This window comes from Erpetoichthys calabaricus, chromosome 18 (assembly GCF_900747795.2).
Source record: "Erpetoichthys calabaricus chromosome 18, fErpCal1.3, whole genome shotgun sequence".
Classification (NCBI taxonomy): domain Eukaryota; kingdom Metazoa; phylum Chordata; class Cladistia; order Polypteriformes; family Polypteridae; genus Erpetoichthys; species Erpetoichthys calabaricus.
This window is the reverse complement of record NC_041411.2, coordinates 88,836,072-88,859,389: the sequence shown is the minus strand read 5'-3', so window position 1 is coordinate 88,859,389 and position 23,318 is coordinate 88,836,072. Positions and strand designations below refer to the sequence as shown.

Below are 23,318 nucleotides of genomic sequence, written 5' to 3'. Positions count from 1 at the left end.
TAGAGAAGGCTTGTTTTTGTTTTCACTTCTGTTTACAGTGATCAGTTCGTAGCCTGTATTGTTGCAATGTTACTTTTCTTGGTGGTTTATTAAATTACGGATTTTTCAAATGTTCATTTTTTCCCCTGTGCTTAAAACTCATTATAAAAAAAGTGTTTTTAGCGAGCGGTTCCTAGCACTATAGCATGAACTATTGCAGTGTTAGTTTTCTGTGTTGTTCAAGGTTTTCTCAGTGTTATTCAATGTTTTTACATTTAGTTTACTATAACGCTGTGCATTCTATGGTGTAATTAACTTTATTTGTGCTTAAAAATTAAAAAAATATATATATTTACATACAATTCGTACGGTCTGGAATGGATTAATTGTATTTACATACAATCCTATCGGGGAAATTGCTTCAGTTCAAATCGGTTTACGACCAGAGTTTTGGAACGAATTATGGTCGTGAACCGAGGTTCCACTGTATGTAAGAGTTGTAGAGGATATGTACGAGGGAAGTGTGACAGTGGTGAGGTCTGCGGTAGGAGTGACAGATGCATTTAAGGTGGAGGTGGGATTACATCAGGGGCTCTGAGCCCTTTCTTATTTGCAATGGTGATGGGCAGGTTGACAGATGAGATTAGACAGGAGTCCCCGTGGACTATGATGTTTGTTGATGACATTTTGATCTGATCTGCGATAGTAGGGAGCAAGTTGAGGAGACCCTGGAGAGGTGGAGATATACTCTAGAGAGGAGAGGAATGAAGGTCAGTAGGAACAAGACAGAATACATGTGTGTGAATGAGAGGGAGGTCAGTGGAATGGTGAGGATGCAGGAAGTAGAGTTGGCGACGGTGGATGAGTTTAAATACTTGGGATCCACAGTACAGAGTAACAGGGAGTGTGGAAGAGAGGTGAAAAAGAGAGTGCAGGCAGGATGGAATGGGTGGAGAAGAGTGTCAGGAGTGATTTGTGCCAGACGGGTATCAGCAAGAGTGAAAAGGAAGGTCTACAGGGCGCTAGTGAGACCAGCTATGTTATATGGGTTGGAGACGGTGGCACTGACCAGAAAGCAGGAGACAGAGCTGGAGGTAGCAGAGTTAACGATGCTAAGATTTGCATTGGGTGTGACGAGGGTGGATAGCATTTGAAATTAGTACATTAGAGGGTCAGCTCAAGTTGGACGGTTGGGAGACAAAGTCAGAGAGGCGAGATTGCATTGGTTTGGACATGTGCAGAGGAGAGATGATGAGTATATTGGGAGAAGGATGCTAAGGATAGAGCTGCCAGGCAAGAGTAAAAGAGGAAGGCCTAAGAGAAGGTTTATGGATGAGGTGAGAGAGGACATGCAGGTGATGGGTGTAACAGAACAAGATGCAGAAGACAGAAAGATATGGAAGAAGATGATCCACTGTGGCAACCCCTAACAGGAGCAGCCGAAAGAAGAAGAAGATTTCACATCTAGCTATTTATTTGTTGGTCAGCTATTTTATCTGTACATTTTCTATATGATTTTAATTACCTATATACTAAATATACAGTAATAATAACGGTAACAGTAATAATCTACCCTATTAAAAAGGTAAGTGTGTTGAGCAGTAAAGCTTCTCATGCACAGCACATTGAACCTTGAGACAGATGGGCTACAACTGCAGAAGACCACATTGAATTCCATGCCTGTCAACCAAGAACATTGAGCTGAGGTTGTAGTGGGCCCACAGCTTAAGACTGGAAAGACGTTGTCTGGTGTCTGATGAAGCTCAATTTCGACTGAGGTACACAGATGGTAGGGTCAGAATTTGACACAATTTGCATGAATCCGTGCACCCCACTTGTTTTGTGTCAATAGTCCAGGCTGGTGGTGGTGGTGGTGGTATAATGGTGTGTTGAATGCTTTCTTGGCACACTTTGGGCCCATTAATACCAATCAATCATGGTTTAAATTCCTCGGCCTATCTGAGCATTCTTGCTGACCATGTGCATCCCTACATGGCCACAATTTGCCCATCTTCTAATGGCTGATCTTCTCAAAATCCAAAAATCTTCTCAAACTGGTTTCTTGAACATGACATCAAGTTCAGTGTTCCTTAGTGACCTTCCCAGTGGCCAGACATGAATCTAGTAGAACGCCTGTGGTAGATAAGGAAGTTTACAGCATGAATGTGCAGCTGATGCAATCATGTCAATGTGGACAAGAATCTCAATGGAACATTTCTAACATCTTGTGACATCCAGGCCAAGAAGAATTAGTGGCTGCTTTGAGGACAAAAGAAGGTCCTAGCCCATGTTAGTGTGGTGACCTGAGGAGAACTGGTGTGTGTGCGTCTATGTAAAGTGTGCTCTCAGATGGCCTGGCGTCCAGTCCATAGTTTGACCCCGGGTTGTTCCCAGTACTACTGGATTAGACTTTATTTCACTGCAGTCCTACAATGGATGAATGGAATTGTTTGTCATACCACTCCGGGACACGCTAAATCCAGCATTGGTAGATCCTATTATCCAGGATTACACGACCTAATTTATTTAAAAACGGAGAATCAAAACCAGCATCGTCCCAGAAGTTTTTGGGCAGGCAACCAGTTACTCTGAACACTTAAAAGAATTTGAAGAGCACACTCGTCATATTGCACTTGACTGAAAACACTTTGCATGGTGTTACCACCACATGGTTGCTGTGTGCTGGGGGCAGGGGCCGAGGGGTCTTGGGTATTGTGTTGGTCACACTCAGGGGTGCTTTTGTGGTCAGCAAACAGCATCACACACATTCCACACTGAGCACTCGCTCCAGCCAGACAGGGAATTGGGAGACGGAAAACCTGTCCTGGAGTGCCGAGAGCAAGTGGCAGGGCTGCAGGCAGTTTGGGATCGGGAATAGAATGGCAGCCATTTTTAGAAACTCGCAGCCACTTCTAAAGAGCCCGGTGGATATGTTGTCAGAGTCAAAGTATTTTTTAATGCGAGCAGAAATGTGGCCAGTCTTTGTTTGAATTAGTAGATTTAAAACCCAATATAAAAAGGAGTTCTCAAAAATGTTACATTCAATGAAAAGTGCAGTATGACAGAAATTAGAATTTACTGACTGAAGCAGTTGCCTGTTTTGAGTCGCGTCGTCCTGAATTTCATTATTTTATTTTGGAAGAGCTAAAAAGATATAGTAACTAATGGAAGAGAAATTAAAGAGAGGCCTTTATGCGCTTGTGTTGGATGATTATTTTGAAAACTCTCTTTCTAGTGGTGTGTCTTTTGTCTGTCTCAAAATGTAAGACATCACAAATTCTCTTCATCCCTGAATTCTATTTTTGCATTACACATACCAGAATCTCAGGTTCTAGGTCTGTGTGTCTTCTTGTTTGTCTTTCTTTGCTCTCCTTATTAAATTATCCATTATCCCAATTTTCTGATCCATCTTGTCATCTTTCTACTTTATGGCCACACTTTCTTCTAGTCAGGTTACAAGCCATCAGATTCTATCCTGGCAGCAACAGCAATGATTCATAAAATGGTGTGTTGAAGACTAATAAGGGCACACTAACAAACCCACCTCATTCAGCGTGTGCCAGCTTAGAGCCACAGTCAGCCTAGCAGATCAATAAAATAATCAAGACTGATGCCTAAAATAATACTCACTGACTAAAAGTATTACGCACTTCATCAATGAAACAGCTGGCAGAGATAAAACACCTAATGTATATTGTAAGACAGTAAGCATTGAAAACTGTTCTAAAATCTAATCCGCAATAACACAGTTGCATATACGTAATTATAATTAAGATATTGCATCAATGGCGAAGTATAAAACAATCTGGCTCAAATAAGTGAATGGAGTAGCACAGTTGGTATAAGGTTAGAAACAAAGGACACAGCGCCTTCAAGTTCTGAGCTGTGACAGTCACACAAATTCAGAATAAGTGACATACTCTGGAAAAAGACTCTCTGACCTTTGAATAGGACGCTGTGGATTAATTTTGTGTTATTTATTGCCATACTAGCGGGTTTGCCAGGCTGTCGCTCGGGTTGGAAAAAAAGTAAAACCGTTTCCATTTATTATTTAGCAATTCATTTATTACTTGAACATTGTTCCAAAGTCAAACTGGCATTATTAACGAATAACAGGTTATATTTGCTACAAATCGTTTGGAGTGATTATGATACACTATGTTTTTCGTTTCGTCATTAGGAGTAAGAACGTACTGTATCATTTTTTCCAGATCCTACTCTGGGACAGGCGACTTATTAGCTGGCCGTGTGAACAGCACGGCTCTATGAGGTAAACTCCAGGAACTTTAAAGGACTGTCCTTGCACTTTATTTGTGGACATCATAAATGCAAGATGTCCTGGAAATTAAAGTCATTTGGATTCAAAAAGTAGTTCACTGGAAATCATAAGTACAAGTGGCATGAAAACGTTCCCTCTCTTTCTGACTCTGGTTAGAACAGTAGAAGCCTCGTGTGGAGGATGTGACAGTGTTGCCACATTTCTCACAACCTTGATATATATATATATTTTTTTTTTTCCAAATTATATTAGAATTCACTGTTTCCGAATTTTTCAAACAATGTTCATGCATTTAACTTTGATATTAATCACTGAAACTGTAGCTTTTGGATCAATGTGTTGTGACGAACATCGAGACAGAGTAACTTTCTTGCTTATTAAATACACAACACAAAAGCTGGTGTTTTTATATTTGTTAATATACTCCATCTATCTGTCTATCAAACTGTTTGTCTAAGTACCTTGAGCATGGCAAACGCTTCATATAAATAAAATATCTATCTATCTATCTATCTATCTATCTATCTATCTATCTATCTATCTATCTATCTATCTATCTATCTATAGTGCCTTTCACATCTATCTATCTATCTATCTATCTATCTATCTATCTATCTATCTATCTATCTATCTATCTATCTATCTATCTATCTATCTATCTATCTATCTATCTATTGTGCCTTTCACATCTATCTATCTATCTATCTATCTATCTATCTATCTATCTATCTATCTATCTATCTATCTATCTATCTATCTATCTATCTATAGTGCCTTTCACATCTATCTATCTATCTATCTATCTATCTATCTATCTATCTATCTATCTATCTATCTATCTATCTATCTATCTATCTATCTATCTATCTATCTATCTATCTATTGTGCCTTTCACATCTATCTATCTATCTATCTATCTATCTATCTATCTATCTATCTATCTATCTATCTATCTATCTATCTATCTCTCATATAGTGCCTTTCACATCTATCTATCTATCTATCTATCTATCTATCTATCTATCTATCTATCTATCTATCTATCTATCTATCTATTGTGCCTTTCACATCTATCTATCTATCTATCTATCTATCTATCTATCTATCTATCTATCTATCTATCTATCTATCTATCTATCTATCTATCTATCTATAGTGCCTTTCACATCTATCTATCTATCTATCTATCTATCTATCTATCTATCTATCTATCTATCTATCTATCTATCACATTGTGCCTTCCCCATCTATCTCTCTAACCCTGAAACAGACTGCTGTTCTGTCCCGGTTCCTGCCTTGTCCCTATTGCTGCAAGGATAGGCTCTGGCCACAGTTACCCTTGTGGATAAACTTACATGTAATTCTTTATCATTTCTATGTGAGTACACGTGTCTCCACCCAGTGTTTTTATCCTTCACTGTCAGCTTTAAATTCTAATTCTGTCAAAACAGACTCTGTTGTTTAACTTTTAGTTAGTAATGAACAGGTAGTGCTGCCTCTATTTATGTTATTCCGTTTCAACTGCTTTGTTTTCCTGATTGTTTGTGTGAAACTGTACTTTTATGTGTAGTCATTGTGTAATTAGGTATTTGTAAGGTTTTTATTTGCCTTTAACCTAAGCACTTTTCACATCACGCCTGCCTTCGTTGAATAGCACAATACAAAAATAAACTCTATTATACATTTTATAGCATTAAACGTTAAAATATAAATATTGCTTGGGTTTTTGAAAATGTTTTTACCACAAATGGCCATTTGTTCGGTGTGTTATTTGAATGGGCTGACTTATATTTTCTAGAGGAAATGTTAATTAGCTTCACTCAGGCATGGGATCAATGTGCTAAATGTGTTTTAGATTGAATGATGCGTAGATCTCGATATCTTTCATAGAACATTTTTGTGATTATCTGTACGGTATTTTCTCTCAATAACTGGTATGGAGTACACTGAAGGTACCAATTGGAACAATATGTGGTTCTTCGGAGTGATACCCATTGGGGAACCAAAATGGTTCCCTAAAGAGTCAATCATATGAACGTTTAAGAAAGGCTCATAACAGGCTCCATAAATAATAGTTTTGTGAAATACCAATGGGTTCCTGATATGAAAATGGCTCTTGCTGTACACAGTAACACAGACTAAGTTCCGGTTCTCTTGATCTCTCTGCTTGATTTCTGTTTTATGTACTTGATTGGATCCTCTTCAGAACCCAAAAATCAACTTCACATGCAAAGAATGCTTTGCAAAATGAAATGCCAACAAGAAACCACAGAACCCAGTTAAGAATAACTATTTTAAAAAGTGCATAATTAAATAAAATGATGAATTTTAATAAATTCTTGCTTATCATGGCCAATTCTTTTATATGTTGGTAGGACATAGTAGGAACTCCACTGTACTCTGTGCTTATGACAGTATTCCTCCATTTATTATCTATCCATCCATCCATTCATCTTCCAAACCTGCTTATCCTGTGCAGGGCTGTGGGGCAGCCCTAGCCTGTCGCAGCAATCTTAGGGCGCAACGGAGGAACAGTCCCTGGACGGGACACCAGTTCATCACAGAGTGGTCACACAGACAGAAACACACCCATACACTAGGGCATCCGTCCATCCATCCATTTTCCAACCCGCTGAATCCGAACACAGGGTCACGGGGGTCTGCTGGAGCCAATCCCAGCCAACACAGGGCACAAGGCAGGAACCAATCCCAGGGTGCCAACCCACCACAGGACACACACAAACACCAAGCACACACCAGGGTCAATTTAGAATCGCCAATCCACCTAACCTGCATGTCTTTAGGCTGTGGGAGGAAACCCACGCAGACACGGGGAGAACATGCAAACTCCACGCAGGGAGGACCCGGGAAGCGAACTGCGAGGCAGCAGCGCTACCACTGCACCACCGTACACTAGGGCAATTTATTATTATAATTATTGTTATTCGCTTTTTCCTTAAGGTGGCTGGACCATTATTATTCAGACTAGGAGACGTACTGGGAGATTCTTCTGGTCTGTTTCGACCAGGCTCCCTTTAATTTAACGTTGTCTCCTCTATACATGCTACATGACTTACTTATTCGTGCAGGTTTAGTGCGATACCGCTGCCTGTCGCACTGGAAAAATTATTTGTGAGTCGGCGCCCCCAATTTCGCACGATCTAACCAACCTCCTCGACACAACTCCGTTATTTCGCTCACTCGCACAGATGATTTCAGTGGAACAGCTGACACATGCCGGCCGGTCTCAAAGCCAGTCCCGCCCCGCAGTCTGGCGTTCCGCTCCGCACTTTCAACTCGCAGAGAACTTTGTCAGTCGCTTCAGTCACAGAGCGGTGCTGCTGTACCAGTCAGAGTGGCACTGGCGTGAAGTTCAGAGTTGGGTAAGTGCCTGTGATGGCTGGTTGAGGTCGCTTCACTGGTCTATTACGGTTCTCCCAGAGCTTGGGGTTCAGGTCGTAGCGTCGCCGCTCAGTTAAAGTTTACTTTGCTGAAGTGTCAGGCTCCTTTCACAGTCGCGTGCACGGCGAGTGCTCCTCATGGGCACCCTCTCATGCGGAGACCGATAGGCAGTGCATCTCACAGGAAAGTTACTCGGGTATTTGTGCTCATTGCAGGTCTGAGAAGATCAGCCATCCAGGCGGCCGCTGGTCACCATGAAGAAGCTCTTCGCCCTGCTTCTGTGCGGTGAGTGTCCGAGAACGAGCGGGGCCGGCCGCTGCGGGACGCGGCGATGCTGAGCCGAGCAAGTCGCGCGTATTGCTCCCAGTTATTTTTGTACGCTGACAGAAAGTCGGCTTTGATGGTTTCTTGCCATAATTAGAGGATTCCTGGCACGGTTACCCGCATCCCAGAAGCAGTGCAGTTTCAAGGGCTTTTGTGTGTAAACGGTGGAATATTCATTGTAAACGGTTTGAGGTTATACAGTACATGTGTTTAAATTGGCCAGCCCCTGCATTTTCTGGCAGGGTGGATGGAAAATTTCGTTCCTACTTACTTGTTTTAAACTATTCAGTCGAGTTCACTTTGTAAAATTTCAGAACTGTATGTGTGGGCGTGTCGTGTATAATTGTGTCATTTGTGAAACTTTGTAACACTGCCTAGCATTAACTTCTATAAATATTGAATTTTAATTTCAGAAACAACCTGCTTACTTTCTCTGATAAACACTACAGTTGAATGGCAAGTGTGTGCTGGGAACTTTGTTTGTGTGTGTAACCCTAACAGTATGTGTGTGTGTGTGTGTGTGTGTGTGTGTGTGAGAGAGAGAGAGAGAGAGAGAGAGAGAGCGAGAGTGTGAGTGTGGTCACTCCCGGGGTCACGTGGACTGCACGTGAATACATCATTAATATATAGGATATAGTATATGGACATACTGATCTCCAACAAAATATATTCACGAAGAACAATCCAAGTTAAGTGGTATCACATCAATCTTGAGACCACAAACTGGAGATGTGGGTTAGAAAACTGATTGATAGATGGGATGTAGAAAGTGAAATAAACTAAACAGCCCAGCAAAATAAGTAACCAATCGAAATCAGTTAAATTTATAATCTCAGTGACATACATGTTAGATTAACTGGCAACGCCAAATCCACTGGATGTAAATGGCTGTGAGTGAGAGTGTGACTTTGCCCCATGATGAAGTAGCGTTATAATCTTATGTTTTACATCCAGTATGGTGGGCACAATAGCCACCTTCTCACACCCCTCAAATCTAAAATGATTCATAACACAGATGGGGTGAATGAAAAATAAACAAACAATATGCAGCCAGACACTGTAGCTGACTTTATCGGGCAGATGCACCATTAAATAACAACCAAAAAATAACATTTCAAAAGAGCTCAATTTGTAATACATTGGTATTTCATAATACAAAGTTATAAAAGATTGACCACTTGATTGTTAAAAGTGGTAGGGCTGTCTGTAGCTTGGGGCAGTTAAGTCGTTTATGTGCAGAGCCTCACCCACCCTGTGAACAATGATTGGGTGGGGCACGTAGTGACTCATGCCATACACCCGGAGGTGATCAAGGGGGCAAGACACTCGCCTCTGTCTACAGATGGAAACCCATTTAGAGCAACTTCTCAGCTTTTCTTAAAAGCCAAAAATTTTTAAAATCCGTCTGCATGTACCTTAATTTTCCTTGAGCTATCTATCTATCTATCTATCTATCTATCTATCTATCTATCTATCTATCTATCTATCTATCTATCTATCTATCTATCTATCTATCTATCTATCTATCTATCTATCTATCTATCTATCTATCTATCTATCTATCTATCTATTATATAGTGCCTTTCATGTCTATCTATCTATCTATCTATCTATCTATCTATCTATCTATCTATCTATCTATCTATCTATCTATCTATCTATCTATCTATTATATAGTGCCTTTCATGTCTATCTATCTATCTATCTATCTATCTATCTATCTATCTATCTATCTATCTATCTATCTATCTATCTATCTATCTTTAACTATTTTTAAAAGAATTCATTTCTTGAATGCATTAGAAAGAAAACGCAGCAAGTTCTCAAAAGTGTATTGGAGCAATCTGTGATCCATTCCGGAATGGCATTTAGACAAGAGGTCATATAAAATATTTGTATGCCTGTTACAAATATAACAAAATATGCCCTGAACTATGAATCTGTCTAAATATGCCCTGAACTTTTTAACTCTCTGCAGAATTAATTTGGTGGCAAAGTGGCACAGTGTTAGTGCTGCTGGGTTCAATGTCTGGGTAGTTCCTGTTTGAAGTGTGCTGAGATAAGCTTCAGCTTCCCTGTGATCCTGGATTGGATAAGCAGGTTGGGAAGATGGAAGGATAGAATTATTTTAGTTAATTAATATCAACCAATAGTTAATGATCAATTAGTTAATAAAGATCAATCAATATGGTGTCATCTATCTATCTATCTATCTATCTATCTATCTATCTATCTATCTATCTATCTATCTATCTATCTATCTATCTAATTCTCTTTGCATGGGGAATGTAATATGTTTAATCAGGCTGTTTTTGTATCATTTATTTGGGACATGAATCTTTCAAATGTATTCCGTCATCATTTCTAAGACTGCTTATTAAGGCACCAAGTCTGAATGGTATGCCACTGCATCTTAGTGCACACTCACACATATGTCCCCAGTTCCCCATATCTACAGTAACTGCATTTGGGATGTAGGAGGTCAACAGAGATCCCCGGGTGAATTTATGTGGACACGGTGAGAAGGTGCAAACTTTAAGCAGGCTGACATTTAAAGCCAGGACTTTGCAGCTTTGTGCCAGCAATGCTATCGTTTAAATTCTGTGGATATTTCAAGAACTGAATCTTACTCTAATCAGGTGGTATTTGTGGAGCTTTAATTACTCGATGGCAGAGATTTTTCCATTTATTGTCACTTTTATTTGTTGCTGTTGTTTGATCCTTTCCAGAATGTGTACACCTTGGACAATTGGTATTTTGGCTTCACCACTCTGTATATACTTTATTTGGTGTTTATGTTACATGTCTTCCTTCATAATATGTAATTACTAGGGGGCTTTGCCCCCTGCTCGCTTCGCTTGCCAACCCCAACCCCTGCCAAGCTCTACGCGCCGTTGTGAAGAGTGGGGCTGAACACACCCCAAGGAGATGCGGTCACTCCTCTGAAAGCCCTCTTTAATGGTGACACAATGGGAAGGAAATAACAGTTGTTTTTTTACCTCCTCTTTGTTCGATCAGTTGCTGGCTTGCTACTGCTCCTGTTCCGTGTGATCTGCATTTCGTGCGGCGATTCAAACGTTTTAAAGTCACTGCCTTGTCTCTCTTCTCCCACAGACATCCTCAAACACTATTCGATCTCTTTTCACTGTTCCGTCATTTCATCGACTAATATTTTCCATATCAGCTAATGTGATCTTTACTCTCATTTTCTTCAGACTTCCGAATTTTCCTACTTCCATTATTTTTAACCTGCTCTGCATGTGTATCAAGAGACTTGCTTCCAACGGTTGTAAGTATGGCATGGCGTGCCCATATCGCGGGACGTGAAAGTGTCTCTCTGTCTCTGTCTCTCTGTCTCTATTCAATAGATCACATCTCGTCGGAAGTTTTTTTTTTTTTATAATAGAGAGATATTGTAGCACACTAAGTTGATAAGTTAAAAAAAATAGCTTTGGACTGAATTCACCTTTAGAATCACACAAGTGTTTTGTCAAGGACAGGCCTTCTAGCCCAGCAATGGCTGCCATCCTAAGTTCCCAATTTCACCAAAATGATATCAGTTTACCATCTACCACACTACTTGGATATCTGTGTCAAGAACAACTTTGTAATATTTGTGCAAAATATATACTAACTACTTGTTATGATCATATTCAGATATTATTATTATTTTGACAGATTTGATCTACCCAATAACTTTTTAAGGTTAAAGATTCCATTTATGGCATTAGTTTGCCCTGAATTCATTTATTCATTTTGAACCATTTCTAACACTTTTTTGTTTTGGTATTGGGCATCGCCATTTTGTGGACTTCTCGTTATTCCACTTTTCCAAAGGGCATGTCCGCAGAGGCTGATGAGACTTTGACGTTACAACACGGCGAGTTGTTTTTTCAACTGAGATTGTGGATGAAACAAACCTTTGTGAACCATTTTGCTTTCTAAAGATAGCTCTCTGGTTCTTGATCTGTACATTTCCCTCAATGACCCAATTTGGACATTTTCACTTCCTTTGATTTTCATGATTTCCACCCTTGCTTTGCTTATTGAGTGTGTCTCATCATCTGGTCATCTTATTTCTTCATGTTATTCCCAGTAGCATAACACCAAGTTTCTGTCTGTTTCCTTGGGTTCTTGTTTAAAATATAATTTTAAGGATAATAATAATTTTCTGGGATCCACTGCACTAATTCCCTTCATAATTCTGCAATCATATCACTCCATAATCTATGTTTGCTTAAACTAAAAAGGTTCAACATAGCTGAAACCCTAGACTCAAAGATATCATTTAAGCATAGCCTTATTGACTTGTGCTCTAAAAACTGTTTCACCTAACATCTTAGTAGCCTTCTTAATGGCTCCTGTACACTGTCAGCACGTAGATAATGACATGTCCACTATGACTCCTAGACTCTTGTCATAAAGCGTACTTCTCAAGCAGTATATATTTGCTACGGTAAATATTTGCTTACATTAAATTTGATTTGACACAAATTTGTCCACACTGATTCTCTCCAGAACTGTCTGTTATAATTCAGAAGTACCTGACTCCCACCATAACCCTTTGCTTTCAGGCACTTTTTCTGCCATCTTCACACTTTATTGAGGAAATGGGAATGACGAGCCATGTTGAGATGAATGGCTTGATCTCATCTGAAGAGTTCTTATGTTCCCTTATTAATATTTGTGTCATTTTTCATTTCTATATGATATAAATTAAATGGTTATTGTTTTAAATTCAAATACAACTTAATTGAAATGACAAAAATCTTGTTTTACCAAAGGATTAGTATTACATTAAACAAGAAGAAGCTGATAGGAAAGTCAGACTGGAGCACAAAATTAAATTTTCACGTAGGTCTTACTCAGAATGGTGAAGAAAAGGCATGACACATTCATGGGATCACTACAGAAAAAATATGTAAGATAGACTACGTGCATAAGATGGTGTGATTCACCTTCCACTATACAGACACTTCAGCAAGAGCCTTCATCACCAATGTACCTACATATAAACCCCAAAAGTCATGCTATTTGATATGGGTGCACTTCTATTATTTACTTCCTTCCTTCACTGCTGACCAGAGGCCTCACTAGGGCACATCATCAGTGATGTTACCTGGGGGTCATTGGGTGTTTTGGGTTTTTCGAACATCAGGCACCCTCTCCCAGGTGACCCTATGGGGAGTAATCAGTTCCCGGCCTGCACCCTAGCAGCAATCCACATATCTGCTGTCTTCATCCAAAGCCATCGAGATGTTTCCTCAGCTGTCTCCATGACAGTACTGATAGCTCTTCTCTTCCTCACTCCTGTAATGTTGCTTGTGACAAAGGCCCTCGCAGACAGACTTTCCTTCAGAACTCAGACAGCCCTCCTCCACAGGCAAACACGTCACTTTCTAGCCTTTAGAATGACAGGTGCTGCGAAGGTCTTCCCACTTTGCTGTTTGTCTGTCTTCTGCACTTGCACATTTATAACATTTCTGGTTCTGTCTTGCAGACCTGACCTATTTGCCCAGCCTATTTACCTGAGCCTGTTTTCTCTTTCTCTCTCTTACACATTCTCTCTTTTTCTATCACACTTTCCCTTACTTACTCCATCCCACTTGCTCTTTTACATTCCTCTGTCACACTTATTTCTAGCTCTCTGTTGCACTGGTTTTCTCACCAGGCCCATTTCTTTACATCCTGCTCCACTTTTATAATCAAAATGTATGCTTTTTAAAGAAGAAGATGATATGCTGTGGAATTTGCTTGTGGTCAGGGAGGTATACTGCGTAAATTCATCCAACAGATTAAGAACACGCAATAGTATAAATTAAGAGCACATATCTTAATAAAGTAGCATCTGACAGTCAGGCATCTGGTATCAATAAAAATTGAATTTGCTGTGCGTTCAATTTCCACATGATGGTGCTTTCTAAACTGAAATGGAGCCTCAGCACTGACTTATCTCATTCTAGAAAGAGTAGTGAGTAAACACGAGATGTCTAAAGCTCACCTTTGCCATAACAGTTAGTGTTATCAGATATTTTGCATACTTTTTTGCAGAAGTGTGACTGATTTAGTGCAAGTGAGGAGGCAGTTTGCTTCCCAAGATGAAGCTCAAGCCCATCACAGAGCACTTGCACAGCTCACACGAGTGTCACCGGTTAACCAACTTACATGTCATTGGGATGTGAGAGGAAACCTGGAGAAAATGCTTGGAGAAAAACCCACACACACCTTTAGGACCAAAGATATTAATATATTTTTATGTTTCCATTTCCAGAAGAACATAAGAAATTTGACATAAGAGAGGAGACCATTCATTCCATCAAACTTATTCGTTTAGCTAATAGCTAAGCTGCCCCAGTCTCTCTGCCAGATTCTTCTTAAAGATTGTCAAGGTTTCTGCTTCAACTCCATGTCTGGGTAGTTTGTTCCAGATTCCCATAACTCTTTGTATCATGTCTGTGACCTTATTTATGTGTTTGTTTATTAGGCCGTATAGAAGCTATTTTAAAATCACTGCGTTATATTATAGACACAAACTGCGTGGGAAGAAACAAAAAATCATATCAGTTAATAAAACTCTAAAGAATATAGATAGATTATACTTGACTTAGCTCATGGGGAAATATAATACACATTTGGGTCAATATCGGGCATTTGCATCTACATATATGTTAAAGAGCTCGTACTCTTGCATTGAGTGTAAATCTTGTGACATTAATCGGTCAATACTCAACTGGAAATTCCAATTTCTTTTCTTATCTTCACACAGATGAGATTCCTGAATGAAGCAAAAGTCTAAATATATTCTTTTAGTCTTCCAGTGTAGCAAGTTTGATAAAATTATGAGCGTGCAGTGATAGATCCATTCACCTTGGATTATTTGGAAACTTTCCTCCTCTTATCTGCATGCATTTTAATGCAGATCTGTCCTGCTGAAAACAGACAGCCGCTCTGTGTTTCTTCAAGAATCTTTCTCCCTTGACACGATTTTTGGCAGTCTTTGTGAGAAGACAGAATTTACTTGAGGCAGCAGCGAGTTAAAGTGCACTGACTGGAGCAGAGCATCGCCATCGAGATCCCGTTCACTGCTCCAAGTTTGGCTCTTTGTCGGCAGATCTGGGAGTTTTCATGTACATGTTAGCAGCACTGAGAAATGTGGCCCCAGGTTATTTCTAGCCTGGCTTGTCTCTGTGAATCGTCACTTTAGGCTGTGTTTAGATAACACTCGGGTATCATTTTCGCTTTTAAAACTTTATGCAGATTTTATTTTTGGCTGCTAGCAGGCAGACGTTTTTGCCTTTCTGCCTGAGGTTAAACTTAGGTTTTGTGACTCATAGTTGTTTTGATGAGGGAGGTGGATAAATGGACCTAGGCATATCTTCACTATTAAAACTGCATTAATTATAAATTGCAATTTTTTGTATTATTACTCCAAAAGTAGACTTAAGAGAATAGAAGGATTATTTTTTCCTATTCGTTACCATTCTTTGCTTGTAGTTCAACATTTTCTTCACAGAAAAATAGACATGAAAGCATTAGTCCAAACAATAACTAAGGAGATATTTATTAAGAAAAGATTATAACACAAACAAAAAGTGGCTTGACAAGTTAAGGTGTAAAAACTTAAATTAATGATAGCATTACACCATTGTGAAACAGAGTGAATTGTAGAGTCCCGAAAATTATTGGGGTGTCAACCCAGCCATCCCGTTTAATTGCAAAGTAACACAAAAGGTATTAACCTTTTTAAGAAATAAACAGGCACACAGGGGTGAAGAACACAAAGCAAGCAAATAATCGATGCCTCTTATATCAGCAGCTTTGACTGGGAGCTCCGTTCTGTGGAAGGCTCAGGTTGCAAATGAGTTGCCTCATTCCAGCGATGGGCTCTTTTAAATGCTTCAGCATGGAAGGGGCGGAGCTTTTGGGAGTGATTGTGGGCGTGGTCAGACAGTATTCTGGGCGCTTTTCTCAGAACTGTCGAGGGAAGAGATAAGACAGTTAGTGACAACGCCCCCTCTTGCTTCGGGGTGTTGTTCATATATGCGATCAGTGCCCACCATGCAAGGTGGGCCTCAGATGCGCATGCGTAGCTTCATTAACAGTCAGCTCATAAGAAATCAGAAACTGTTCTCAATGTTTTTCATTTCAGTTATTTTAGGGGTGCCATTTGTGCCACCCTGAGTTAGATTAAGAAGGTCATGAGAATGGAATGTTACATTTTGTTAGGTTAATGTCAAAATAAGTGCAAGATAATCCTACTGGCAACTTGATGATCTTGCTATATACTGTTCTGTTGTTTTAATTCTTTGCATTTTCCTATTAGTTTTTATTGTGCTCACTGATTTTTGTGATTTCCTCTCATAAACATTCATATACAGTACAATTGTGGTGGTCTACAAGTAGTTGCACTGTTAGTAGGAATGCAGCTCAGATATACTAAGGACTGTTGTTTAATTTGCAAATGGGACAGCCGAGCTCAAGAACCTCATCACATTAAGAACAACTGGCCGCTCCGTAAGCAGGGCAGAAAAGTGTGGCACATAAACCTCATGTCGACTCAACAGATATTTTTGTCTCTTCTTCATATTAAACTTGGACTGATGAAGCATTCTGTGAAAATGATGAACAAGGAAAGTGAAGGATTTTGAAATTTTAGGCAGATGTTTCCATGAATAACTGGTACCGAGAATAAGAAAGACATTTTTGTTAGCCCACAATTCAGACATGTCAGTTAGAAGATCTGCTAGTGGGGCAGAAGGAAATTGCATCACATACATTTACAGTAATGCATTTTATTACCACAAATCTTTGTGATGTGCCATCTTTTGGAATGATTAATGCAATGCATTTTATTACAACACGCGTTGCAAAATACACTCCAATAGATGGTATACTGCGAATGTTAACTATGAGGTCTACCTTGATTAATTAGAATTCAACCCATCTTAGATGGGTAGCATAGCTAGTAAACTACACACAAAAGAATTAGACATTGTAGCTGCATTAGTACAGGGTTTTTCAAAATACTGCAGCTTCATCGTAATCAAAATTTAGGCGATAAGTGTGATGCGTATGCAAATAATTCCAGTCCAAGTATCTTCATTTTACATAATTTTAGGGAAAATTCAAAGCAAAACCAGTTCACACAAACGTAAAAAGAAATATTGATAATAAAAAGAAACATTCTTGTCTATAATGTTTCTGTTTAGGGCTTACATATCTTGTTATGTTTCTCTATATGTAAATTCTCCTATACAGTATGTTCTCTATACGTACATACGTATGTGAGATACATTCAGAAAACTGTTTGCCATTTTATCTTTCTGTTTGCAAGCAAACCTACATCCCATAGTGCGGAGTGGTGGCTCTGAGGGTAGGGATCTGTGCTGGCCATCAGAAGGTTGCCAGTTCGAATCCCGTAAATGCCAGAAGTGCCCTTGAATGAGGCCCTTAACGTGCAATTACTCCATCCTGGGTATGATGTCAATCTGCATCCAGCCCTGCAAGCAGGTCCTCCAACTTGCAGGGAAAACTTGCAGAGTTGGTGGCAGGATTGGCACCTCCAACCGCCATTAAAAACCTCACACTGTTCTAGTGTAGTGCCACATTGCATGGATGCACTTGGGTCCCAATCCAGGTGGTTCGTCATGTGGTGGGTTCAGCTACATGCCGTATCAACTTGTGCTCCCAGCCCCTCTCTTCTACCAGGGAGATGATGTTTCTTACTGATTAATTAACATTCTGTTATTACAAATATAGCTGAGAAAGTTTTATTCCATGTTAGCTTAAAAGATATTACCAGTCCGTGTTTCTCAACCTTTTTGGTGTCGTGGCCCACTTGTTGAGTTGCGTGCAATCGTCAGAGCGTGGAGTGCGGATCCCCATTGGTGAATCAAGTATGATTGTCAGGCTTTTGGGGGGGGGGGGGCAGTTCGAGTACTAGAGTCTAACTGGCAACGCATCATGACCCTCTACCATTGTAAACAAGAGCAGAATAGTAATTCATGACCCACCACAGGCAGCCCCCGACTTAAAAGTGGATTGCTACCCAGTGGTTGATCTAAGTTTCTATATTCTATTCTACCAAATGCTTATGTGAATTTTAACATTACAGTATTGGCTTTTACAGTTATAAATAAATATTATAGAGATATTGCAATGTTAATGTTAAGCAGGCATGCACGTTAATAATACAGTCATGCAAAACAACAACCATGCAGTCATCGTGCAACGGTCCCATCTGCACTGCCTATAGTTAGGCCATCGCTTGCACACTTCAAATCTTGGCAGGCCTTCCATCCTTCTCAGCACACCCCGCTGCTCTAAGTGTAGATCCATAGAAAGTGAAACCTTTTTGAAACATTCCAAGGGGTCCACATTCCAGAATCAAATAGAAGCTATTCTGATACCTCACGGGGTCTTCACGTCCTGCAGTAAACAGTGTGGGCCGCAGATCTGCGACGCTTTACTTAATTATAACAAACCTTGAGCCAGGGGATTATCATCTCTGCTTACATGATAATATGAAGCCATTGAGAGGGACTGAGCTTGTAAATCTTGTTTTCCGTCTTAAATTTAGTACAAACAAAATTGACTCAGATCTGGCTTGTAATGAATGAACTCAGATAAAAGAGCAGAAGATCTCCTTTCAAAAGACTTGAGCTTCTGCACATCTCGCTCAGAACCTGCTTCCTTTTTTTTTTTTTTTGATATTTTGTTTAATCACAACTCCTGTAGGGTATTTTGAAGACTTCTGACAGCAGAGGAACGGGAAGCCTGGCTTCTGCCTGAATCTTTCATTATAATAAATCTGTCTGTAAGGGAAACTTGACACTGGTGCTTCAGAGAGAGCCAACACCCATCCGTATACAGATATGGTGACCAAGTAAAGCTGGCATTGTCAAGCTAGACAAGCTGGCATCTGATGGAATAGAGTGCCCTTCAGCTTTAAAGTGTGCCAGAAACGGAGAACCTTGAATCACACCCAATGGTTTCATATACCACCATTTTTAGTGTAATGGGTCTGGCAGTGTAGTACAGCAGAGCTTTTATTAAGTTTGGTTTATGCCAAGCATATTACTGCAGGGATAATCTTCCACTCCCAGTAATGCTGTATTGGAAATAGAGGGTTCACAAAATAGATGGGAGAGTTTCAGAGCTGACATTTGAAGTTGCTAGCTATATGGACATTATTATGGAAAGGAATGGCATTATGAGACACAAAGCCTGGCAACATCTTGTTAACAGGATGGGAAAGCAGGCATTGCAATTTTAGTTGCTTCACATGCATGTGCAGCAGAGATGGCAGCACTGCGAGGTGGCAGGATTGGTGCTGTTGGATGTATTGTTGACGGGCTACTGTGGATTCCTTTCTTCCTTCCCCCACCTTTTAGCTTACTGAGCTTTCATTTCTAAACCAGATGGTCTGATGTATCACACAGCTGTTTTCTGCAACAAATGTGTGCTGCTTTCATCTGGGATTCACTATGAAAACTTCCAGGCCTCCAATTTGTCCCGGTCACTGGAGACAGTAGGCTAACATTGATTCAAAAAATAAGATCCAGGCCTCTCTCGGGTGGCAGTGTTTATTTTCGTTTTGCTTGTTATGTGATACATTTTAGAGATCTGCTTTAGGTGAGCAAATGAACAAAGGCAAATGGGATTTTCCTCTCTTGTTTCTTAGAGGAGTAACCCTGCTGTGTTTTTGGCATCATTTTGCAGCTCCAGGGCTTTGGAACACAAAGTGTTTGGGAAGACTTTTGGAACATAAGTAAGAGATGTGAAGGCTCAATAGGATGGAGTCATTCCCTTTGGGTTTGTCTTCAACTGCTGTCAGAATGGCTGAGGGCATCTGATGCCAAATCACTTTTGTTCAGATTTCGTGGCTTGTGCCAGGCCCTTCTGTTTGGGTTCATCAAATCTTCCTCAAGTGCTACTATGGATGCTTATTAACAGCCCCCCTCTCTCATCTACTTGACCTGCCTCAGAAGACACCATTGAAAATGTTCTGACTGCAGTGGCCCAAAGTTCCGCCACATACACATGGAAGTAGGGGTGTGCGATTTGTATCGTCTACGATGATATCTTAATTGTTGTTTTAACGATGTGCAACCTGAAATTATCGAGTATGTCACTCACTTTGCAAGAAACAAAAATACGCCTTGAGAGTTCACTGTCTCATGTAACCTAACAGGACAGACCACTGGGTGTGCGTGCACGGTCAACACACCACAAGTGAAGCTAGCGTAGGTGCCTAAAACTGAGTGAGCAAACAATGCCAGTAGATAGACAGCCTCGTGATCTACGCCGTTAGATTTAATTGCAAGGTGTGGATCATCCTCACTTGCGTTGAGGCGGTTTGGCTTTGAAAAGACTGATGTCGCCTTGGTTGAGCGTCAGCATTATTTAAAATACTCGCATAGATCCCTGCCTCCTTGCCCTGCTCCATCCAAACCTAATGGCTACAGGAGTTGGTGCCAGTGATGACACAAGGGAGGCATAAAAGAAAAAAAATCTTTTTCCAGCTATTAAAAAAAACCCCATTAACACAGAAATTCAGAGAAGGTGAATCTCCGGACTGCTATTGAAATAGAGAGCAGGAGCTACTTGATGATACGTGAGGTGGACAGTGATGTATAACGCAACCTGAATGGTGGAAAACACAAGAAGCACATTTCACCAAATTGGGAAAACTTGTAAAAAGGTAGCTGTGTATCCCTGCCTCACTTAGCCCTACTGAGGGGGCTTTCAGCACCGGAGGAAATGTTGTTACGTGTAACTGTGCTGCTCTGACGCCAAATGCTGTGGACAGACTGGTGTTGCTGTCACCCAACTTGCAGTTTCCTCAGTAGAATTTTACAATTGTTTTATTTTTTCAGATCTCTTTGTGCAAAACTGGATAGAATATGAAGCTATTCATTTGTTTAAAAACGTTATAGGTTTGGGGGATTTTTTTGTATCTTTGTGCAATATATAGTTTTTTATCCCTGTGCAGTATTTGACAGAACTTTGGATTTTTATACAGCAGTACAGTATGTTAGATTTTTGTTCTCGCTTGTATGCGTCACAATTCACATTACAACAGAGCAGTTTGTTTATCCAGACTGTAATGCTCATGCCCTGTAGTTCAATTATGATTATCATTTTATTCCCTTTGGATTTATATCTTGTTTACTTTAAGTGTCTGTTTAAAATGCTCTCATTATAATAGTTTTGTTGGTCTTTGTGCAATTTTTTGTGTAAATCATGTAGGCCACTGTGAAATGTTTTACTCATACTTACATTGTTGGATCTCAGATTACTTTAACTGGTGATTTTAATATCTTTGTGTTATTTTACTTCGGATGTAAGGAAAAAAATAAGACCTGTTTTCCTTAACTGTTGTTTCCATTATTAATTCCATTATCCTATTATCAATACCAAGCTAGCTCAATACGACTTTTACAAACACGCTTTTGAAGGATTTAAAGTATAATGTAATTATCGTTATCATCACAGTCCCCAAAAATATCGTAATATAACTTGTTGCCAAGTATCGCACACCCCTACGTGAAAGATAGGCTTTGTTGCTCCCAGTGCCAGGTGACATTTTTCATTTTCTGTGATCGTAGCCATTGGGATCATTGAAGCATTTATTAAAGCTCTTTCTGTCTTTATCCTTCCTTAAAGGAATACTCCACCAAAAAAGTGATAATAATAAATCATACTTTGCACAGCAGTGCATTAAAGGAAATGATGACTGTTTAATGAAACGTGTGTAATTTTTGGGATGAGTACCCAGAGAAAGCTCTACACAAACACAGGGAGAATGTGCAGACTGCACCAAGAATAACCAGGCATGGGATTAGAATCGTTGAATCCATAAAACAAATGCTTCACTGTGAATTTGGAAGCCTACTCTGCCATTGGCTCCTATTCCTGGATGGGCATCGTATAGTTTGTAAACAGAGGATAGACTAGGGCAAGTGAGGAGATCGCAAAAGGATTTCAGAGTGCAAAAAGATGGAAATTTTTATTAACAGAAATGTCATTGACCAAAAGGTGCAACCAGATAAATCCATATTAAACGATTACATAAATAAGATCCTTCCTAAAAACAAAAGATCAAAATAGTATCCAACTATAAAAGCAATAAATATAATCATGTCAAAATCCACAGAAGAAATGTCCAAAGAGTCCTTCCCAGAGCAGCAACCCATCTATCAAGCTTGACTTGCTGCTGTGTCTGCGAATGAGGTCAAGTCACGTCATTATCACTTATCCGACGAATATCCAATCGACTCATCCAGTTGTTCCTCAAGCAGTATTGGCCTTCATTTTGACAAGTCCTCGCTTCACCTCTGCCATCCTTCTGTCTTCCGTGCTCCTTATGTGCTGTCTAGACACTGCCAATGAATCTGAACTCCTGAGGTGTTGCTCTTCACCACCTCTAAGGTCGGTGCCCATGAAGAATACACCAGCCCGCCGTCATTCATGCTCCTCTCTGCAGCAGACCGGCAATGATCTGCACTCCATGAAGGCACTCACCTCTCAATACATTGTACATTTCTCCATCTGCTCGCTTTCTCCCACCCTTACTCAGGTGCACCCTTTTTAAACTTCAAGTTGAGCCATGTTTAATTACCTAATCGAACTATAACATGTGTGATGGCGCTAATTGCCTTGCCTGCATGTGTTTTATTTCACACATTAAGCGTGACTCTCAGCCCCCCTGAGTATCTTTGCACTTCATGTATAGAATAAAATCCAGCACCGTGACACAAATATCACATCCATGCAAAAGTGATATATTTTTTTTATATATGTTACTTAGCCCATGTAGTTTGTAGAGGTGGCTAAAATAATTTAATGTCGTGTTTTCACGGAAAAACTACATAACAAACTTTCTGGCAGAATAAAACATAATGGTGACCAATACAACAACAACAACAACAACAACATTTATTTATATAGCACATTTTCATACAAAAAGTAGCTCAAAGTGCTTTACATAATGAAGAAAAGAAAAATAACAGACAAAATACAAAATTAAAATAAGACAACATTAGTTAACATAGAAAAGGAGCAAGGTCCGATGGCCAGGGGGGACAGAAAAAAAAAAAAAAAAACTCCAGAAGGCTGGAGAAAAAAAATAAAATCTGTAGGGGTTCCAGGCCACGAGACCGCCCAGTCCCCTTTGGGCATTGACTGATTCACCACTAGCTTGATTCAACAATGAGACTGCAAGGGGTACCCCTCCACTCCACTCCCTCAATCCTTTTATTGTTTTGCAGAATGTGGCAAGGCAGGAGACCCACAATTATGTGGTAGAGCAGGGGGGCTTCTGTGATATGGA

General features: G+C 39.9%; 1 protein-coding gene across 3 annotated transcripts in view; it reads left to right on the top strand.

Moving 5' to 3' along the window:
- The first annotated feature begins 7,502 nt into the window (after positions 1 to 7,502).
- lamb2 (laminin, beta 2 (laminin S)) overlaps positions 7,503 to 23,318 on the top strand; it is a 200,720-nt gene continuing 184,904 nt past the window's right edge. The window contains exons 1-2 of one of the 3 annotated variants that reach the window (XM_051921147.1): positions 7,503 to 7,641; positions 7,876 to 7,945. In XM_051921147.1, coding sequence (XP_051777107.1) covers positions 7,915 to 7,945 — 31 coding nt within the window. In that variant the 5' untranslated portion in view covers positions 7,503 to 7,641; positions 7,876 to 7,914. The other 2 variants (XM_051921148.1, XM_051921149.1) reach the window with 2 other exon arrangements.